Here is a 23,130-nt window from a genome sequence, read left to right on the forward strand (position 1 = left end):
ACACGTGCATATGAAGAAAACTTCGATGCGAAGATCATGTGATCGACTGCACGTGCAAAACCTGATTTGGCACTAACTTCATTTGCACGTCGAATGGATGGGTTTAAGTGGGTTTTGCTAACGTTTTTCTAGAGTCGAAAGATAGGGATCCCATTTCGGATACAGAGATGTATCATCAGAGAAAAATTATTCATTATTTTTCAAATTACATTTTGTGAAGTTTCTTTTTTGACTCAGTATATTTATGGTTGTAGGTATTGATATATTCATGGTTGTAGGTATGGTTATATGTATGGTTGTAGGTATTGTTATATTTATGGTTGCAGGTATTGTTATATTTATATGGTTATATGTATGGTTGTATGTATGGTTATATGTATGGTTATATGTATGGTTGTAGGTATGGTTATATGTATGGTTGTAGGTATGGTTATATTTATGATTGTAGGTATGTTTATATGTATGGTTGTAGGTATGGTTAAGGTATGTTTATATGTATGGTTGTAGGTATGGGTGAAGGTATGGTTATATGTATGGTTGTAGGTATGTTTATATGTATGGTTGTAGGTATGGTTATATGTATGGTTGTAGGTATGGTTATATGTATGGTTGTAGGTATGGTTATATGTATGGTTATATGTATGGGTGTAGGAATAGTTATATGTATGGTTATATGTATGGTTGTAGGTATGGTTATATGTATGGTTGTAGGTATAGTTATATATATGGTTATATGTATGGCTGTAGGTATGTTTATATGTATGGTTGTAAGTATGGTTATATGTATGGTTATATGTATGGTTATATTTATGGTTGTAGGTATAGTTATATGTATGGTTGTAGGTATGGTTATATGTATGGTATATGTATGGGTGTAGGTATAGTTATATGTATGGTTGTAGGTATGGTTATATGTATGGGTGTAGGTATGGCTATATGTATGGTGTGTAGGTATGGTTATATGTATGGTTATATGTATGGTTATATGTATGGTTATATGTATGGTTATATGTATGACTGTAGGTATGTTTATATGTATGGTTGTAGGTATGTTTATATGTATGGTTGTAGGTATAGTTATATGTATGGTTATATGCATGGGTGTAGGTATAGTTATATGTATGGTTGTAGGTATGGTTATATGTATAGTGTAGGTATGGTTATATTATATATGGTTATATTATATGTATGGTGTGTAGGTATGTTTATATGTATGGTTATATGTATGGTTGTAGGTATGTAGTTATATGTATGGTTGTAGGTATGGTTATATGTATGGTTGTTATAGTATGGTTTATATGTATGGTTATATGTATGGTTGTAGTATAGGTTATATGTATGGTTATATATGTATGGTATGTATAGGTATAGTTATATGTATGGTTGTAGGTATGTTTATATGTATGGTTATATGTATGGTTAGGTATAGTTGTAGAGTATGGTTATATATATGGTTGTAGAGTATATGTTTATATGTATGGTTGTAGGTATGGTTATATGTATGGTTATAGGTATATGTATGGTTATATATATGTAGGTATGGTTATATGTATGGTTGTAGGTATGGTTATATATGGTTATATGTATGGTTGTAGAGTATGTTTATATGTATGGTTGTAGGTATGGTTATATGTATATGGTATAGGTATATTTATATGTATGGTTGTAGAGTATGTTTATATGTATGGTTGTAGAGTATGTTTATATATGTATGGTTGTAGGTATGGTTATATGTATGGTTGTAGGTATGGTTATATGTATGGTTGTAGGTATGTTTATATGTATGGTATAGTATGGTATATGTATATATGTATGGTTGTAGAGTATGTTTTATATGTATGGTTGTAGAGTATGTTTATATGTATGGTTGTAGGTATGTATATATGGTTATATGTATGGTATAGGTATATTTATATATGTATGGTTGTAGGTATATTTATATGTATGGTTGTAGGTATGTTTATATGTATGGTTGTAGGTATGGTTATATGTATGTTATATGTTGTTATGTATAGGTATGGTTATATGTATGGTTGTAGGTATGGTTATATGTATGGTTATATATGTATATGGGTTGTAGGTATGGTTATATGTATGGTTGTAGAGTATGGTTATATGTTATGGTTGTATGGTTATAGGTTGGTTATATGTATGGTTGTAGGTATGTTTATATGTATGGTTATATGTATGGTTGTAGGTATGGTTATATGTATGGTTGTAGGTATGGTTATATGTATGGTTATATGTATATATGTAGGTGTAGTATGGTTATATGTATGGTTGTAGGTATATGGTTATATATGTATGGTTATATGTATATGGTTTATATGTATGGTTATATGTATGGTTTGTAGGTATGGTTATATGTATGGTTGTAGAGTATGAGACAGACAGAGACAGGCATGGACATGGAGACACAGACAGAGAGACACATGTGGAATGAGACATGAGACAGAGACAGAGACATGGAGACACACACAGACATGGAACATGAACAAGGTATATGCATACATATATGGAAGACATGTATGAACAGAGGCATGGACATAATACTGCATGGAAGACATGTATGAAAGACATGTATGGAACAGAGACAGACACACACACATGGTCCCATTACATGGAAGACACACAGGAATGATCCCAGAGAGACACAGAGAGACACAGAGACATGGAGACAGAGAGACACAGACATGCACACAGACATGGAACAGGCATAGACATGCATGGAAAAGGTATTCCACAGAGACACAAAGGCATGACACAGACAGACAGACACATGGACACAGAGGACAGACAGACACAGACATGGAGACATGAGAGACACACACAGGCACACACACACAGACATGGCCAGGAATGAGACATGGACAGACATGGAGACACAGAGACAGAGACATGAGACATGGACAGAGACATGGACACATGGAGACACAGAGACATGGAGACACAGAGACACAGAGACACATGACCTGAGCATGCATGGTGAGACAGACACATATGACAGAGGCATGGCATGCATGGACAGGTATGGAACATATGGAGACAGAGACATGAGACACAGACACAGACATGGAACATGACACACAGACAGAGACACACACATGGACACATGGAGACACAGACACACAGAGAGACAGAGAGACATGGAGACACATGACACACAGACACAGGCATGAAGACACATGTGGCATGGAAGACATGTATGGAACATGGAGACACAGACATGGACATATGCATGGACAGACACAGGTATGGAAAATATGTATAGTGGCATGGAAGACATATGGAACAGAGTATGTGGAAGGAGGTATAAATGAGTATAAAAGGAAGAGACATGAAGACACATGAGCCATGCACAGAGACATGAGACACAGACAGACACATGATCAGACACATGCATGAACAGAGACATGGAATGAGACAGACAGAGACACACATATGCATGGAGACACAGACATGGATGAACACATGTATACAAAATATATGGACATGAATATGGAGAAAAGGAAATATGTATGGAAGGAATAGTATGGTATAAAGAGAAAAAGGACATATATGAATAGATATATATGTATTGTAGAAAGAGTGTATAAATGAGTATAACTTGTAGGTATAATATAAGGAAAAGGAAAAGGAAAGAAGGAAAGAGATGGAAGAGTATGTATGATTAGAAGGAAGGAAAATCCAGAGCATGTATGACAGAGGGTATATGGAACATGTATAAATATGGACACATATGGAAGAGTATGTATGGTATATATGTATATGAGGTAAGGAAAAAGCAGGAAAGCATATATGTATAAATAAGGAAAGATATGTATGAAGATATGTATGGAAGACATGTATGAGTATGTATGGTATGAAAATATGGTGGAAGAAATGGTATGTTTATATGTATGGTTGTAGGTATGGTTATATGTATGGTCGTATGTATATGGTTGTAGAGTATGGTTATATATGTTATATGTATGATTTTATATGTATGGTTGTAAATTATGGTTATATGTATAGGTAGAGTATAGTTATATGTATGATTATATATATAGTTATGGAAATTACTATATATGTATGGTTGTAGGTATGTTTATATGTATGGTTGATGGTTATATGTATGATTGTATGGTTATATGTATGGTTGTAGGTATGGTTTAAGGTATATGGTTGTTGTAGAGTATGGTTATATGTATGGTTATTGTAGATGTATGGTTATATGTATGGGTGTAGGTATGGTTATATGTATGGTTGTAGGTATGGTTATACGTATGGTTATATGTATGGTTGTAGGTATGTTTATATGTATGGTTGTAGGTATGGTTATATGTGTGGTTGTAGGTATGTTTATGTGTATGGTTGTAGGTATGTTTATATGTATGGTTGTATGTATGTTTATATGTATGGTTGTAAGTATGTTTATATGTATGGGTGTAGGTATGGTTATATGTATGGTTGTAGGTATGTTTATATGTATGGTTGTAGCTATGTTTATATGTATGGTTATAGGTATGGTTGTAGGTATGGTTCTATGTATGGATGTAAGTATGGTTATATGTATGGTTGTAGGTATTTTTATATGTATGGTTGTAGGTATTGTTATATTTATGATTGTAGGTGTGGTTATATGTATTGTTGTACGTATTGTTATATGTATTGTTGTATGTATGGATGTAGGTATGTTTATATGTATAGTTGTAGGTATGGTTTAGGTATGGTTGTAGGTATGGCTATATGTATGGTTGTTGGTATGTTTATATTAATGGTTGTAGGTATGTTTATATGTATGGTTGTAATTATGGTTTTGGTATGGTTTTAGGTATGGTTATATGTATGGTTATATATATGTATGGGTGTAGGTATGGTTATGTATGGCTGTAGGTATGCTTATATGTATGGTTGTAGGTATGGTTATATGTATGGTTGTAGGTATGGTTATACGTATGGCTATAGGTATGGTTGTAGGTATGGTTATATGTATGGTTGTTGGTATGGTTATATGTATGGTTGTAGGTATGGTTATATGTAGGGTTGTAGGTATGGTTTAGGTGTGGTTGTATGTATGGCTGTAGGTATGTTTATATTTATGGTTGTAGGTATGGTTATAGGTATGGTTGTAGGTATGGTTATATTTATGGTTGTAGGTATGGTTATATGCATGGTTGTAGGTTTGGTTATATTTATGGTTTTAAGTTTGGTTATATTTATGGTTGTAGGTATGTTTATATTTAAGGTTGTAGGTATGGTTATTAATGAGACCTCTCGACAAGATGGTTTCCCTTCCCGAAAAACTACAACAGTGCTTTCAGATGCATTGTATGTTAAGCCCCATCGGGAAGCATATTCTGAAACAATGTTTAGTGAATTCTGCAGCCCTGACGGAGTGGTACTTAACAGTGTGGTATCATCAGCTAACGGGACTGATGACACATCAATACCATATAAACATATACCATTGTTACTAAGTCTTAATCCAGTTAGTAAATCATTAATAAAGACAAGGAAGAACCACCAAGACAGGACTCTACCTTGTCTCTGCAATACTTTTAGAACGCAGTGCCCCTGTATCCAGTGATATGAATGAAAGGAAATTGAAACAAATATAGACTAATTTTCTCCTCCATAAACCCTGCAAAAAACAAGATACTGCTTCGGGCCGTATACGGATGAAATGGGTAAATATTTTAATTAATATATAATTCTTCATAATTGGAGTTGTCTTTCTTGATGTGACAGAGAACATTTTCTGAATATTAAGTAGAGTTAATCCCAGATTTGTATAAACATGTATGTACCATGTATAATCTATATGTATGTATGTATGTGCATGTATGTATGTATGTATGTATGTATGTATGTATGTATGTATGTATGTATGTATGTATGTATGTATGTATGTATGTATGTATGTATGTATGTATGTATGTATGTATGTATGTATGTATGTATGTATGTATGTATGTATGTATGTATGGTGGTGTGGTTGTATGTAGCTAGGTGTGTATGTATGTGTGTGCGTGCATGTATGAGTGTGTAGATGGTTGTGTTTGAGGATAGTTGTGTGTGTGTATGATTGTAAACGTATGTATATGTGGTATTTATGATGACAGGACTGTGTGTGTGTGCGTGTGTATATATATATGTATGGTTGTAGGTATGGTTGTAGGTATGGTTATATGTATGGTTGTAGGTATGGTTATATGTATGGTTTTGTTTATGATGTGTATGGTATTTATACGCGTGTATGTTGTGTGTGGCTGTATGTGTTCACATTTTATTACTGGTATGATGTGTATGTGTTATGGAACTTACAGTGTCCCATAGGTCAAAGTTGGCCGTATGTTATACTATGGATGGGTTATCTGTCTACATTTTATGGATGTTTGTATAACTGTTGACACGCTAATAAGTGTAAAGGAGTTTCTATATACATTTGTTTTGCCCTTGTTTTCACGTCGTTATCTTCGGCAGCTTCCGGAAGTAGTCGGAAACAGGAATTTCATATCACCAACAAATACACCATTTTCGTAATTATAAGTCTTTCTAATCTATTTATCATTAAAAATAATATGTTCCATTAACGTTTATCCAACTTTTAGGTGTTTGATGTAAAAAGATATAAAATCTTTTCCCATAGTGCAGTTCGCTATTGTTCCATTTCGCGCCATCACCTCTCATATGTAGCGCAGTTTTCAAGCAGACAAGTCAATCGTTTCTTCTGCTAGCCACAACAGTTTCAATGTGAGTACATGCTCTTGGCTCATAGTGTTTTGCTTTTATGTTCGCAATAGGTTAGAGGTGTTAGAAAGGCCGTGTTTTTGTAATATTTCATTCATAACATTCAAGCACAAGCGAGAGGGTCATCCTCACAAGGTTCACAACAACTTGTGTGTAGTCCACGTGCTTTTAGTATTATTAATCTTAGTCTTTGTTTCAACATATTTTAATGCGAGTGAATTGTAAATTATTCACTGAAATTGTTGTTATTTGTAGAATAGTTTTGTATGACCATTATGGGTCGAAACAAGCAAGTTTTTCTTTGTTCGTGATGATCACAAAGAGTTACCTCCCTTCCCTCGTTGTGCAGTGTTTTGTTTACAAATGTTTCTGATTACCTCTCCTCGATTATATTCATAAACTATGCCATTTCTATGCACAGTTGTTAGAATTATATTGTATTTTACTGCATAATAACGTTTGGTTATTATCGTACTAAGTATAATTATTGTTTTGATATTAGGACTAGTTGGTCCGTGCCCTGGGTCATGTGACCACTGACCGTTGCTGAAAGGAGTGTTCTCCTGGGGGTGAGTTAAAGGGGCAGTTCTGTACATCCTCATTTTCATAATTATTACCATTAATTGCAATTTGTAATTCTCCGCCGTAAGCGTAACACGTCTCATAGGATATTTTGTATGGTAATAAGATTCATGTGTAGAGATGGGTTTGAATGTTACTGATATTTTCAGCCATGTTAATTAATCAACCTCAGTTCATGTACATTTCATCTATTGTTCAAAAAGTCAAGAGTGATGTTATATCATGATTGATCATATGTAATACTTTTGCTGGACAACATTAATAAGTAGTAATTATCATGTCTATTGTATTTGAATTATAGTATGATTTGTTGATAAGAGTATGTATCTCGGCATGTCCTGACAAACTGCCTTGTCTTTTGTTGTAGGTTTTTCGTTACATGGATTCATCCATCCACAATGAACAATAAAGTCTCTCTATAGAAGATCAAAAACTCTCTGTATTCCTTACCCCGCTTACATTTGGTGTCAGAAGTGGGATACAGAGCAGTTATTGTGGAAAACCCCCAGGGAGGCTAGAACAAGATGGCAGATGAGGAACCAGCAGTTGTTGTGGCAGACCCAAACTTAAAGAAAATGGAATCGCTTGCCATGGAACTGGAAGCACTTCGCATAAAAGTTCGGGACCAGGAGCTGTCACTATCTGCCGGTGCCAGCAAGCCACTCGTCATATCCACTGGACGACAACTCCCGCGCTTCAAAGACAAGCCTCTACGAGCTGGTGACACCACGCTTGAAGAGTGGATTTCGGATATGAAAGTCTCCGCTGAGACAAGGAAGTTGTCCGAGGAGGACTATGCGGTTCTTCTATGTGACAACTTGGGTGGACGGGCTCGCCAGGAAATCCTAGCAAGAGGACCTGATACTAGGAAGTCTCCGTGGCAGATCATCAAAACCCTGAGGAAAGTGTTCGGAGAGGGAAATGACTTGCCAGCAGCCCAACACCGCTTCTATTCTTACCGCCAGGCAGCTGGTAGCGACCTTGTAACAACTTCGCTTGACCTAATCGAGCTATATGACAAGATCGTGGAAATTGATAGCACTTTCCATGGTATGAAGGAGATGGCACTGAAGGGACAGCTTGCCGAGTCAGCCTACCATGAAGTCCAGAGGCGGGAAATCAGAAGGCTGACACGTGAGCATCCAGAGCTATCCTTCCTGGATCTCCGCGACCGTGTCATTGAATGGCTAGGGGGCAATTCCAAAGAAAGATCAATAGTATACGCTCAGGAACATCAAGCCCAAATGGCAGATATACTCAAACGACAAGAGGCCATCATTGAACGTCAACAAGAACAGATCGCCAGTTTGCTCAATAGCAGCAGGCCTCGAGGACCAAGGACCTGTTGGAGCTGCGGTGAAGAAGGCCACATCCAAAGAAGGTGTCCCCGAAACCGAAGAAACCCCCCCAAACAAGCTTTAAACCAGTGATTCCCACCGTGAAGGACCTCACTGTGGGAGCCGAGGAAAGTTTAACAAATGGTCCCTTCTTGTATAGAGTGGTAGGGAAATGCCCAGAGACCAGCATTACTGCGAATGGAATGAGCCTTACATGTCTGATTGATACTGGAGCTCAGGTGTCGACAATCACCGAGTCCTTCTACAAGGAGCACCTGTCAGCAGAGGAGTTATTGGACATGGGAAGGTTGATTCGCGATTACTGCCGCGAATGGACAGGACATACCCTACCTGGGATACCTCGCTCTGGAGATTAAAGCTTTTGGACATAACATGGGTATAATCTGGTTCATGGTCGTCAAAGATCCAACTGACGAGGACACAAGAACACGGAAACAGAAAGTTCCTGGAGTACTTGGATCCAATGCCCTTCGAGATATAAGACTTAAGGTAACGCAAAGACAATCTCCAAGTACCCAAGGGCGCTCACCAAGTTTTGGCATACTACGATCAAATTCCTGCCTCAACAAAACGAAATCTCAGGATAAGAGTTTCTGGTAAAAGCCCATCCTTGTCCCAGCTCGATCACTCATGGTCTTTGAGGGAACTGTTCAGCCGAGCAAGGTGTCCTACACCGCCATCATTGAGGAAATCTCTGCTCCGTTGCCAGTTGGACTTAAATTGGGTCCAACTGTGGTCAATGTGGACTCTACAGGGAGAGTACCGTGCCAAGTTGCCAATTTCAGCGACAAGGCTATATATCTCAATCCAAGAACACAGGTTGGAGTTTTAAACCTGGCCGAAGTTGAACCAACTTACGATGTTGTGGAGGTCAGCTGCAATGAAGTACAAGTCACAGATACAGGTGGAAACAGCTTGAAGTCACAGCTTGTTGACAGCCTCCTACAGCGTATGGATGTTACTGAGAGTCTTCCTTCTTCCTGCCAACAAAAACTACAGGAATTAATCAACAAACACTCTGATGTATTCAGCAAAGACGAGGACGACATAGGATTCTGTGATGCCATTGAACACAAGATTCCAACTATGGACGATATACCTGTCAGGATTCCCCACCGGGCGATACCACCAAGCCAATGGCAAGAGGTCCGCGACTATCTCACGCAAGTCGTTGGAGAAAGGTATCATCGGGAGTCATCCAGTCCCTATGCAGCTCCTGTGGTGCTTGTTAGGAAAGGAACAAAGCTGAGAGTATGTTGTGACTATCGCCGCTGAACTTGAAGACACGTGGGGCGCATATCCTTTGCCAAGGATAGACGAAGCTTTGACAGTCCTAAAGGGTGCGAAATACTTTTGTAGCTTGGACCTTGCTCACGGCTTTAACCAGATTGCAGTCGCCAAGGAAGATATTGAAAAGACGGCATTCAGAGTCGAACAGGTGGACTATATGAATATCTCCGCATGCCATTCGATTGACTGGGGCACCAGGCACCTTCATGCGCCTGATGGACAGAATCTTTGGTGACGAGAACTTTCAAACTCTTCTCATTTTACCTTGACGACATCCTTATTTTCGCACGACATTCGAACAGACATTAGAAAGATTGGACATGGTTTTGACAAGGGTGTCAAAATTCAACTTGAAGGTTAAACCGAAAAGTGCCAACTGTTCAAAGAGAAACTTAGGTATCTGGGACATCTAGTTTCTCAAACAGGTATCTCCCGACCCAGAGAAGATTGAAGCAGTAACCAGATGGCCAATTCCTAAAACGGAAACAGAGCTTAGAGGTTTTCTTGGTCTAGCAGGATATTACCGGAAGTTTGTACCATCATTTGCAAGCGTGGCAGCACCACTTCACTCTCTCTTACAAGGAAGGACGAAAGGAAAGAAAGGCAAACGAAAGACTGAAACTGGACGTGGTATGAAGGCTTGGGACAGTTCATGTGAAAAGGCCTTTGAGGAACTGAAGCATAGACTTACCATGGCACCTGTCTTGGGACATCCCGACTTCACAAGGCCATACATATTGGAGGTTGACGCCAGCCACTATGGCCTGGGAGCTGTGTTATCACAGGACCAAGAAACAGGGAGAGTTGTTTTAAGTTTTGCCAGCCGATCACTCGGACCCGGTGAAAGGAACATGGAGAACTACTCAAGCATGAAGTTGGAGTTAGTAGCATTGAAGTGGGCCGTCACGGAAAAATTCAGGGATTTTCTTCTGGGAGCAGATTGCATGGTGTATACTGACAATGATCCCCTGAGCTACATCCAGACCACAGCCAAATTGGGAGCCACAGAAACCAGATGGATCGGAGAGTTAGCGCAGTTCAACCTCACCATCAGGCACCGATCAGGCAAGAAGAACAGAAATGCTGATTCTCTGAGCAGAAAAGTAGAACATACAGCAGACAGAGCCCGCCTAGAGTCTGTATATGCCAACCATGTAGAGCAACTACCTGCAGTGTCAAGTCGTCTGCCTGTCGATCTGAAACTACAGATTCAGCAAGACCTCAATGTTGTTCGCATGGAAACCATATCCGCAACTCCAATGCGTGAAGGATCATCCCCCAGCACACGAATCCCATCAGTGTCACACGATGAAATGGCAAAGCTCCAGGCAGACGATCCCAGCATCGGAAAGTTTCTACACTATTTTAAACTTGATCGTTATCCATCTCAGCGAACTCTGCTCAGAGAAGATAACGAAGACCGGAAACTGGTCAAGAGCTGGAAAAACATGACCCTGTACAACATGTCCTCTGCAGAAAAGTGACTGAAGATGGAAAGACAATTTCTCAGATGGTAATTCGGAAAAACTACTCCCCAGAATATTAACATCAAGTCCGCGATGAATGTGGACACCAGAGTGCAGAGAGAACCTATTCAATTCTGAAATTGAGGTGCTTCTGGCCATACATGGCCAAGGACATCGAAGAGTACTGCAAGCGTTGTGAACGTTGCCTGCTCGGTAAACATGGGCCTTCAGTTAAACCCTCCTTTGGTTATATCATAGCCAAACGACCTCTCGAAATATTGGCGATGGATTTCACTGTGTTGGAAAAAGGAAGCCATGGACTGGAGAATGTACTAGTGCTGACGGATGTTTACACAAAATATACACAAGCCTTTCCAACAAGGGATCAGACATCCAAGACCGTAGCAAGGATACTTGTCAAAGAGTGGTTTGTCCGTCTGGGTGTTCCGCAGCGTTTACACAGCGATCAAGGGAGAAATTTCGAGTCAAAGGTCATACAGGAGTTATGCAGTGTCTATGGAGTGAAGAAAACCAGGACCACACCATACCACCCTGAAGGTAATGGCCAATGTGAGCGTTTCAACAGAACTCTTCACAACATGCTTAGGACACTGCCCCCTGCTCAGAAAAAGAAATGGCCTACCCTTCTTCCTGAACTAATGTATGCATATAACTGCACACCACATGCTACAACCAAGTATTCACCATACTACCTGTTCTTCGGCAGAGATCCTAAAATGCCAGTGGATCTTGTTATTGGCAGTGAAGTTGAGGAAAGTGATGACAATGACTGGATTACAGAGCACCACCAGAGGCTAGAAGTAGCTTTCAATCAAGCCAGTCAGAGGACAGAGGAGGCTGCTCTCAAACGGAGCTCCACTCTCAACCAGGACACGAACGACAGGCAGCTGATAGTTGGTGCAAGAGTTTTCCCTCACGGAACCATCCTCTGGGGTCATAAGATTCAGGACATATGGCGTCCAGAGCCCTACAAAGGTCATAGGAAGGAAAGAAAATAACGTCTATGTCATTCAACCATTGAGTGGTGAGGGTGAAAAGTCGGTCCATAGGAAACAGCTACTGGACTCCAGAACCCTGGTAGAAGACCAGCAACCAGCCACCCTCATCGAGGTAAACCCCAATCACCAGATTCGTCAGACGATCCCAGAGGTTGTCCCAGAAGACGTCGAAGATAACCTCTTGCCAGAATCATGTACCTTCACCATAGTGCGACCAACACCCAATTTAGTGAGCAATGGGAATCTTGTGGGAAGTGCTTCATGCACAGCGGGGGAGCCTGACATGCTTGGTTGTGACAATGATGAAATGTGCCAGTCAGACACCCCTGAGATTCCTGTTTGTGAAACCGAAGCTAATTCTACTACAATCAACTGTGTTGTTGGTGACTGTTGATATTGCTACCGCCAGTAACCATGATGATAATCAGGTTACTAGTGACAGTGTTGTGAATGATAATGAGGTTACTAGTGAAAGTGTTGTGAATGATAATCGTAATGGTGTTATGTGTGACAGCAGAGTTGCTGACATGCCTGATACAGTTGAGGACAATAATAGTGCTTCACTTGAAGCAGGGGAGCTTGACTCAAGTGGAGCTCCCAAACGACGTCACAGCACCAGATCGACTGCTGGACAACATCCCAATCCACATAACTTGCCGCGGTCAGCCCTGCAGCAAGAAGTAACATCATCCCCACAGATCGATCCTACAGTGTTGGCCAACATCAGCCAATCTCAACTGTTGTTGTTGCAGCTATTGGCAAACTCAACGACAAAGTGAACTCTTATCAAATGGACAATGCCATATCAGTATTTTCTGAACAGTGCCATATCAGTATTTTCTCATGTGCCATGATGTGTTACAATGTTAGTCTAGTCATTAGTTAGAATTATTATTTTTGTTATATAAGTCATGTGTCAAGGTGTGCAAAAAGTACAATCATGCACTGTCCCTGTGAAATACCTTTTCTTTCACTGTGTGGTTACACTATTTTATAAGGCACAGCCAGTGGTTACTGTCTATAGTTGTCAGGGGTCAACTATTTAGCAGGGGAGTGTAAAGGAGTTTCTATATACATTTGTTTTGCCCTTGTTTTCACGTCGTTATCTTCGGCAGCTTCCGGAAGTAGTCGGAAACAGGAATTTCATATCACCAACAAATACACCATTTTCGTAATTATAAGTCTTTCTAATCTATTTATCATTAAAAATAATATGTTCCATTAACGTTTATCCAACTTTTAGGTGTTTGATGTAAAAAGATATAAAATCTTTTCCCATAGTGCAGTTCGCTATTGTTCCATTTCGGCGCCATCACCTCTCATATGTAGCGCCGGTTTTCAAGCAGACAAGTCAATCGTTTCTTCTGCTAGCCACAACAGTTTCAATGTGAGTACATGCTCTTGGCTCATAGTGTTTTGCTTTTATGTTAGCAATAGGTTAGAGGTGTTAGAAAGGCCGTGTTTTTGTAATATTTCATTCATAACATTCAAGCACAAAGCGAGAGGGTCATCCTCACAAGGTTCACAACAACTTGTGTGTAGTCCACGATGCTTTTAGTATTATTAATCTTAGTCTTTGTTTCAACATATTTTAATGCGAGTGAATTGTAAATTATTCACTGAAATTGTTGTTATTTGTAGAATAGTTTTGTATGACCATTATGGGTCGAAACAAGCAAGTTTTTCTTTGTTGTTAATGATGATCACAAAGAGTTACCTCCCTTCCCTCGTTGTGCAGTGTTTTGTTTACAAATGTTTCTGATTACCTCTCCTCGATTATATTCATAAACTATGCCATTTCTATGCACAGTTGTTAGAATTATATTGTATTTTACTGCATAATAACGTTTGGTTATTATTGTACTAAGTATAATTATTGTTTTGATATTAGGACTAGTTGGTCCGTGCCCTGGGTCATGTGACCACTGACCGTTGCTGAAAGGAGTGTTCTCCTGGGGGTGAGTTAAAGGGGCAGTTCTGTACATCCTCATTTTCATAATTATTACCATTAATTGCAATTTGTAAGCGTAACACGTCTCATAGGATATTTTGTATGGTAATAAGATTCATGTGTAGAGATGGGTTTGAATGTTACTGATATTTTCAGCCATGTTAATTAATCAACCTCAGTTCATGTACATTTCATCTATTGTTCAAAAAGTCAAGAGTGATGTTATATTATTGATTGATCATATGTAATACTTTTGCTGGTCAACATCAATAAGTAGTAATTATCATGTCTATTGTATTTGAATTATAGTATGATTTGTTGATAAGAGTATGTATCTCGGCATGTCCTGACAAACTGCCTTGTCTTTTGTTGTAGGTTTTTCGTTACATGGATTCATCCATCCACAATGAACAATAAAGTCTCTCTATAGAAGATCAAAAACTCTCTGTATTCCTTACCCCGCTTACATAAGCAATTGTCTCTCTCTCAGTAATAGTTTTTCAAATAGTTTCCCTATACAGGAGTTTAGGGTGATGCCTCTGTAGGGTTTTGGGATCACATTTTGCGCCTTTTCCTTTATAAAGTAGAACAAACATTGAAAATGGCTTTAAAGTCAACAACTATTTACAGAGGATGGTGGCGAAGTTGCTTGTGCCACTGTCATTGGATCCAGAACAATATTCCCTAGGTTACCAAATAACAGCTCAACTTTCACAACAGAAGCAAACGTCATATTAACAGCCTTAAAATATATTATAAACACCCAAAATATAAACAGTATATAATATTTTCAGACTCCCTTTCGTGCCTTCAGTCTATTAAATATCTATCTAGTAAACATCCATATTTCATAGAAATGATTGCATCAAAAAATGATCTTGCTACTAGCCAATACGACATCGTCCTCTGTTGCTTACCCAACCACGTTGGAATTTCTGGTAACACAATGGCCGATTTTGCTGCTAAGGCAGCACTCAACAAATCTGTGACACCACTTCTTATCCCACACTCTGATTACAAAGCTATCATTAGATCGTACATCCGTGATCTAATGCAAAAGAAGTGGGACACCAAAGTCGGTATCAATAAATTACATCAAATTAAACCAACCATTTCAAGTCAGTCCAGATTTGAAGAGCTCATCATGCGACAATGTCGCATTGGCAACACAAGGTATACACATGAATATTTATTAAATCGGTGAAGACCCTCCGTTTTGCATCCCTTCTGATAGAATTGTTGAATAAAGTTTGGCAACTGTTTTGTAAATAGATAAATGTTTTATAATTGGTAGTTTAGATTATCAACTGAGATTGCTAGTGTCTCTATCCTCAAAGGGGGTTAAACTACTATAAAATTATTGTCCTTCTAAGGGGATATCATACGTAAGTCCCAAATACATCAAAGGAAAATAGTAGTATATACAATGATAGTCCGAGATCAATTCCAAGAAAGGTCGCTGTAAAGACCTCGCCGCCATCGTATATACTACTTTTGAATCCCCAGTTTACTTCCCGGCCCCACGTGACACTATTGTGTCACTATGACCGCGAACTAGCACTTTCCTGATCATGTGATAGCTCTATGTCATGTTGACAGGATACCATGAAGATTACCCGACAAGGTAAGTGTTAAATATTTTGCTTGGGGGGTAACATTGTGCTGTACGGTATGACTAATAATTCCTCTCTAACGAAACCTCTCCCTGGCCCATCTCTCAAGTAGTACAAGTTCGGCTCGTTGGCTTTGAAGTTCGGCTCGTTGGCTTTGATGTCCACTTTATCTATGTTGTAAGTTTTGACTGACCATATCGGATCGGTGGCTCGTTTCCGAGTGTCCCCCGTTTTCCCGGGTTGGCCATCTCTCTCACATACTGATGCCCAAATAAGCACTCGGCCAAAGTCCTATTGAATCTCTCGGCCTGACCTGGACGCCGTGCTTGGCTAGCAGTTGTGACATGGCACCCATGAACTCCCGTCCGGGATCGACTTGCAGTTCGGTGGGTCATGTCAGCGGACTGCGTTTGTACATGCGTTCGAATCCGCGGGCTACCTGGGCTGAGTCTTTCACGGTTAAGGGTTCGGCTCCTTTGTAGCGGCTGGCCACGTCCACGACGGTTAGGGCATACTTGTACCTCTTTTGTTGTGGGGTAGGAACAGGAGGTCAGCCTGGTGGACGCTATTGGGTATGTTAATGTCGAACTTTCTTCGGGGCACGTAGCGTGGTGCCGGTAAATAGATCTGCCACAGGGCTTGTTTTTCGAGCCACGCTTTGGCCTCGTCCGGGTGTACTCGCGCCATTTTGGCCAGCTTAATTCTGTACAGCACTAGCTCCTTTCCAGTACCCACGCGGGCTGTAGTAAATAGCCTCAAACTTTCTTTGGTTCCGTGACATCGTTGTCGCCCCGACAGGGTATTTATATATACACCTATGTTCTTGGTTCAATTTTCTCATGCCTGTACGCGTACGTGTTGATCCCGTCAATGGCTATCCAACGCTTCGTGTCCATCGGTGATAGGGACGTCTTGTTTATCGTCAGTCCGTATATCCTGTGCCCGTCGCTTCTAAGCGTGTTCATTTGATGCCTGAAGGTGCGGGTCTTGAACAGGGCTTCCTTGAATCTGGCGTGTTTGATGTGTTGTTTCACCACGTACTTCTTGACCCCCTTCGCCTTTTGGATCTCACCACTGTCGGCCTTCAGGATGGAGTACATCTTGGGTCTCAAGCCTATGTACTCAGCTATGGGCGTGCCAGCACACTCGTCCTTCATCTTGCCGAGCACTTTTTTATTTACTGTGCTGTGTATGGCATGGTCCTTGGGGTAGTCGCTGGTGTTGTACAAATCGAGGCGTTTCTTCATGTCCTCGTACACGTCCTCGGTTCGAATCTGCATCAGCAGGGAATCAGTGTCCGTGTACAGCACTTCACACCGGGCGCCGTACTGTTTCTTCAGCTCGTTGTAGTAAAAGTCGTACATCAGGTGTTTGGATAAATCGAGGATGCTCATCCCCAAGTAAACAGACCGGTTGAATTTGATGTGGCTCTTCTTCATATGTAGGGCCACCAGGTCGTCAGTGAATATCTTGCTCTGGTTGAATGCCGGGCTGGCTATCAGTTTCCTGAGCTTGTCTTCCTCTTTCGACGGAACCAGCTTCACGGTTCTCCATTGTCTTACTGAACACCGAGTTGTTCATGAGCTTGTAGAGATTTTTCTCAAAGTCACTGGTGGCAAGCTTTCGCAGGTCCGTGTTCATTCTGATGTAGGGCTCCATTCAGGGGCTCTGGGCGAACACGAGCACCCTGTGTATTTTGGTAGGCCTCATACCCAACGACAGGTACAGCTGCAGGTTGCGATAGTGAACGATGTACTTGGTCTTATTCATTAAGTTGGGCACGAGTTTTTCAACGTCTGCCACCCGCCCACCCAGCAAGTTATGTTGGTACTTGGACATCCAGTCTGGGTTAACCCTGAAACGTTCGGGGGCCAGGGGGTAGCTGTTGTGTGATGTGTGCAATGCCTTGGGGTATTCCAAGTCCACTTCGAGGATATAGCTTTTGTTCGAATCCGGCGCGATGCTCATAACATCGATCTCGGGTGATGCCCATTCGAATCCCCCTGTGGGTAGATACTGGCTCATGACCCAACCGTACAGGTTGTTGGCATCGAGGTAGAGGATGTGATTGGTTGGCTTGCTCGAGTTGTAGCCCTTCACGTATTGATTATTGGCTTTTGCGTAGTGTTTGGCAGCCATGGAGATCCCACCTCGCAAGCCTTTCTCAATGAACAGGTGCATGTCGTAATCGGTGAGCAATTCCAGCTTAACTCCGGTTTTCTTCAGCAAGGCATCCCAAGATAGACCTGGGCTGGTGTAGTACCATGCGGGGTCGAGTTGATACTGCTTAAAACACATCCTCCTAAACGTCTCGAACACGTCGGCTAGCAGGAGTACGTCTGTTCTCAAGTACAGGTCGTGGTAGTCACCCAGATTCTTACAGCCCAGTTTATTCCATACGTTAATCGCGTGTGAGTAATCATCTTGGGTGATTGTCGAGTTGGTCAGGTTGCTGTAAAATCGGTTGATGGGGGGTAGTCGAACTCAGCGAACTTGACCCAGCCATCCATGTACTCGTAGGGGTACACGCCCTTCCTCATCAGCAGGGGTCGAGTCTCCAGTCGGTGTATCGATCGGTGATGGGGAAGGTATCGTTGGCCTTGACCAGACTGTCGAGTGACGACAGGAGGAACTGAACCGAGTCGATGAACCTCAGGCCATTCAAGCTGAAGGAGATGAATCTCTCCATGTTGTTGGGGATGCACGTCAGGGTGCCGTCAACCCTCGCGATGGCCTGCATGATCAAGTGAGAGTCATACCCTCTCAAGTTGTGGAAGACGACGGGGATGTTTATTGTCTTGGGGTTGATTCTGAGCTTGAGGTTGCACGTGCTGTGAGCAGCGCCTCTATACTTAACGGTGACATGGCAGTGATCTCTCACCGAATCGCCATTCAGCGGGCTATCACACACATGATAGTGAGTGCTGCAGCCGTGAGCTAGCCGGTCGGCTTGAGTCATACGCATGGGAGCGACAGTGTACAGTGCATTCCTAATAGTTTTCTCTTTCTCCTGCAAACACTTTAGAAATTTTTCAGCCGCGTCGGGACCCCTGTACACTACGGGAGCTTTCGTTTCCACATCACACCGGACGACCACGTATCCAAACCCACAGGCCTCGTGCTCCTGTGTTTTGTGTGTGGCCCTGCCGGCGGCAGCCTCAACGGGTTTGACCAAGGCTTTGAAGTCGGCGTAGATGATGTAAGGTACAGCCATCTGGTTCTTGTGGTTGTCGAATTTTAGGATATTGTCGCCTTCCTTGGGCATGTCGACTCGTATGGCCGTCTGCCCAACACCTTGGCAATCCTCCCGGTGGGATTCCAGCAGGGTGGGTCGGCTGAAACCGTGCAGGCATCGTACGCAAAAGTGTTTTTTCCCAACTGGTCGTGCAACAGCCTGCTGAGGTGTTTTATCCACGTGTAGTGATACTTATCACCTAGCTGGATCATGAATATATTGATCATGCGGCGACCCAACATTGGACTGACCCTGTGCACGACCGTTGTGTTGCCTTTGTGCCCTAAGACGTTTATGGCTATGCCATCATTCTGTTTTTCTATTTTAGTGATCTGGGATATGGGGGTGGGTTCGGCTATACCATCCCAGTTGAGCCCATCGTCTTGAGGAGAGCTAGAAGGCCTGTTCGAATTAGTGTCAGCTGGAAACAAGGTTGACCTGATAGCTAACCTAATGCAATCGTCTCCTCTATTCTTGATGTTGACTATGGCCTGTTTTGCTTTGTAGTAGGGGGGCAAGTCTAGGTACGACCCCCCTCTGAATGGTACGTTGTTAGCTATGTCTAGATAGACCTTATCGATTCTACCCACGACCCACCTGGAACCCATGTGCGTGTAGCGTTCTAGGTATTCTCGTATCTGCTGAAAACTGATATCGATTGACTCGTCTATAGTCTCGGTATGAGTCACGACTTCTTGTTTACCCCGGAAGTAAATGCTGAACGTAGTCAACGACACACACAAAACCCCCCCCCCCCCATTCTGCTGTTTATCTAGTGACATTTTCACTGTGATTTGAAACTGTATACTTCCCAAATCGTTTAGTTCCTCATTAACTTTATCAGCGATTAGAGGCTTGACGTCGGTGATGTCTATGTTCTTATCAACATGCATGCGCCAGCTTTATTCTGACGCAATAGTTCAATTAGGTCGGGCTTCGTCATACGGGAATAACCTACTAACCCTGGCTCTCGAGCCTCCTGTTTGAGTTGTTTCACGGTGTGGGGACGAACGGGGTCGTTCAGCCGTTCAATTAGGTCGGCTTTCCTCATACGAGAATAAACTGTCAGCCCCAACTCTTTCGCTCGGAGTTTTAGTTGTTTTACTGTGGGAGGGGGTTGTATGGCGAGTAATCTCGACAACTCTGGCTTCCTCATTCGGGAGTAACCCGCTACGCCTCGTTCTCTCGCAATCTGCTTGAGCTCTCGGACACTAGTCATTGTTATACCAAGGTGTATACAATATCTAATTGGGTGTTCGGTGCCGAGTAAAAATGAAAATATTTAGAATAACCGTATCGATGTCAGGATAGCCTTTTCGTTTTATTATTTCAAGATCGTCGGGGATACACGTATATATATTAGCTGATTTAGTCAATACTTGTTCTCTGAAGACATCCAGCTTTGTAGTAACAATCATTTGGAAGTTGATGTGCCCCAATTCGTTTATTTCCTCTTCAAGTTTGCTAATGACCAGAAGTCTGATGTCATCAATACTACATTTACCCGGAAACATCAACCAGCTTCTCAGGCCAAAAGCTGGGGGTGGAATTCGTATGAACGCAGGCATTATTATACCTAGGTGTACACAGGCTCTAATGCGGGCACTGGCAAGGGAGGAAACTCCTCCAGCTCTAAGTAAAAATAATGAGAGCTACACCTCCATACTAAGGAGGCGCCTACATTCGTTTATGTAGTCCTTTTTCTTCTCGTAGATAAGCTGGCGCCTGACTACGTTTGCCCCGTGGACATAAACAGTAGTGACATTTCACTCCAATACCGCACACGGAACACGTGTAGTTTATTAAACATCTCCTATGAAAACAGCAGTACCCCTCCATCCTACATTTCCTACTGCAGGTCTCGGTCTTCCCCCTAAGTATGTACTGGCATCGGTACGGGGCAGGTCTCATCTTTGGTATACTCATATGGGGACTTAGTCTAATTGCTTTACAACTAACGCAGTCGCTGCTAGACCCAGCGCGATGAAGGCCAGTTCCCGGTCCTTTTGCCCCGGGGATGGTGTGTAGTACTGAGTGAGTGTGGGCTTATGGAGTGGTTCTAGCCGTTTACCGGTTAGCAGGTATAATTCTCTTGCTGCGTCTTCAACGTTCTCGAATGTTTTAACGGCATGGTTCTCAGGCTGGAGTTGTTCGTTAATGTAATCGATCCTCTGTATACGTTTCTTCACGTACTCGGCTTGTACGGCTTGCAGTTTCTCTACGGCTATGTTGTGCCATTTCCGTTCCGCTTCTATCTCGGCCGCGTTCGACTCCCGTAGTTTCGAGAAGAGGAAATTACTCCCGGAAAATGCCAGGGCGTTTACTAACGCCCCGCCGACCATCATGGCGATCGTAGCCATCCTATATATAGCTACATTTACTTCAAAATATTTTCCGGTATGATCCCTTGTATTACGAGGATGTCCTTGGTGGCCATCGCCATACCCAGGTTCATTATGAGCATTCCCATATCCTGCAGGTTGAAATCTAGCTTGATAGTCGGTTGTTTAAGCGCCACGGCTAGACTGGCGACCACGGTGGCGTGGTATGCATCGTTAACGAACGTTTTCCCCTCAGACATTATGTATATGATATAAAAATATATATTTATAACATGATATGTGGGTTGACCTCTAATTGTGGTTGTGGTGCTGGGGGTGCTTGTTTATTATATAACAATAATGAGAGAGCCGCGGCAGCAGTTGCGCCTGCAATCCACAGAGTGTAGTTACTCTTATGCTTGGTTAAACAACCTTTTCTACCAGCGGCGACTCTCTTAGGGTTCTTCTTCCTGGTGACTGTCTCCTGGGGAGGGAAACCCTCGTTCTCCTCCTGTGGGGGGGTCTCCCCCATTGGGCTCATTTCTTGGGCAGCATCCATCTTGTATACTATTATTATTATTTTTTCCCACCTTAAATTGGCAATGCTTTGCCGTGATAATCGCCGCCGTCACCCGGGCTAAAAACATCCCGCATTTGTGGTACAGCACGCAGCTGACAGAGCTCAAGGCGTGTTCAATAAAAGGGTCCTCCCACAGGTAAAGTCGACGTTCCTGGGGAATGGGAAGGAAGTACGACGCTATACCAGTGTAGATCTGGGTCATAGCCGATCCAATAGTATTTGTCATCTCGGCCCCGAGTCTAGCCTCCTATCTCGCGTAAAGCTTATCGATTTCTTCGGCTGACATTTTGTGAATTTTATCGGGAGTGTAGTCCCCAAAGTATTGTTTGGCTTTACCACCGACTGCCAGCGCTAACAGTCTCTCTCGCTTGTCGTCACTCTGATCCTGCGGCACCAACAGTTGTTCTAGCACACGTTCTAGTTTGCTCATCACATCGTTCTCTCTCAAGCAGTCCTCGAACGAATCCCTGTCCTTGCAGTGGAATAAGGCAACCCATCGCGTCTGCTCCCTGAGGTCTTTCAACACAAAGTTGAACTTCTGCGTTAGCACTCAGACGCTGTGCTTGCCGTTCCGTCCGGAGAAGGCCAGGTACGAGAGTATGTCTCTCTTTTTTGTTATCTCTTTATTAGAGCTGCAGTCGTCCAGGATAAACAGCGTCGTCTCCCCCTTGAATTTGTTGTGATAAGCCTTCAACCAGTCCTGCAGACGTGTCCCCAGGTCGACTCTGTGTACATCCGGGTCCGTCATCACCCAAGGTATTTCCGTGTACGTTCTTTTCATGTGTAAATTAGGGCACATGATAACGATGTTATTAAACACATCCCGGTAGTACCCCTCCAGCAGAACCAGCACGGAAACGGTCTTCCCACAGCCCGTCTGCTCGCACACTATGGCTCAGTGTGGGTCGTGGGGTAGATCAATAGATGGCTCGCCGCCAGGCAAATCACGTACGGTGTACGCACGACTTTGCTGTAGTCGTTAA

At 42.1% G+C, this 23,130-nt stretch overlaps 1 protein-coding gene and 1 long non-coding RNA gene across 2 annotated transcripts; both read left to right on the top strand.

Annotated features, from left to right (window-relative positions):
• The first annotated feature begins 6,381 nt into the window (after window positions 1-6,381).
• LOC124282150 lies at window positions 6,382-8,954 on the top strand. The gene is made up of 3 exons (XM_046718117.1): window positions 6,382-6,735; window positions 7,235-7,301; window positions 7,682-8,954. The coding sequence occupies exon 3, from the start codon at window positions 7,839-7,841 to the stop codon at window positions 8,742-8,744; it is 906 nt and encodes a 301-aa protein (XP_046574073.1). The 5' UTR covers window positions 6,382-6,735; window positions 7,235-7,301; window positions 7,682-7,838; the 3' UTR covers window positions 8,745-8,954.
• A 4,825-nt stretch (window positions 8,955-13,779) lies between these two features.
• LOC124282151 lies at window positions 13,780-14,830 on the top strand. The gene is made up of 3 exons (XR_006900073.1): window positions 13,780-13,834; window positions 14,339-14,405; window positions 14,774-14,830. It is a non-coding gene; the product is annotated as an uncharacterized LOC124282151 (long non-coding RNA).
• Window positions 14,831-23,130: the final 8,300 nt, after the last annotated feature.

Source organism: Haliotis rubra, unplaced genomic scaffold (genome assembly GCF_003918875.1).
Source record: "Haliotis rubra isolate DU_JTF1 unplaced genomic scaffold, ASM391887v1 Scf293, whole genome shotgun sequence".
In the NCBI taxonomy this organism is placed as follows: Eukaryota; Metazoa; Mollusca; class Gastropoda; order Lepetellida; family Haliotidae; genus Haliotis; species Haliotis rubra.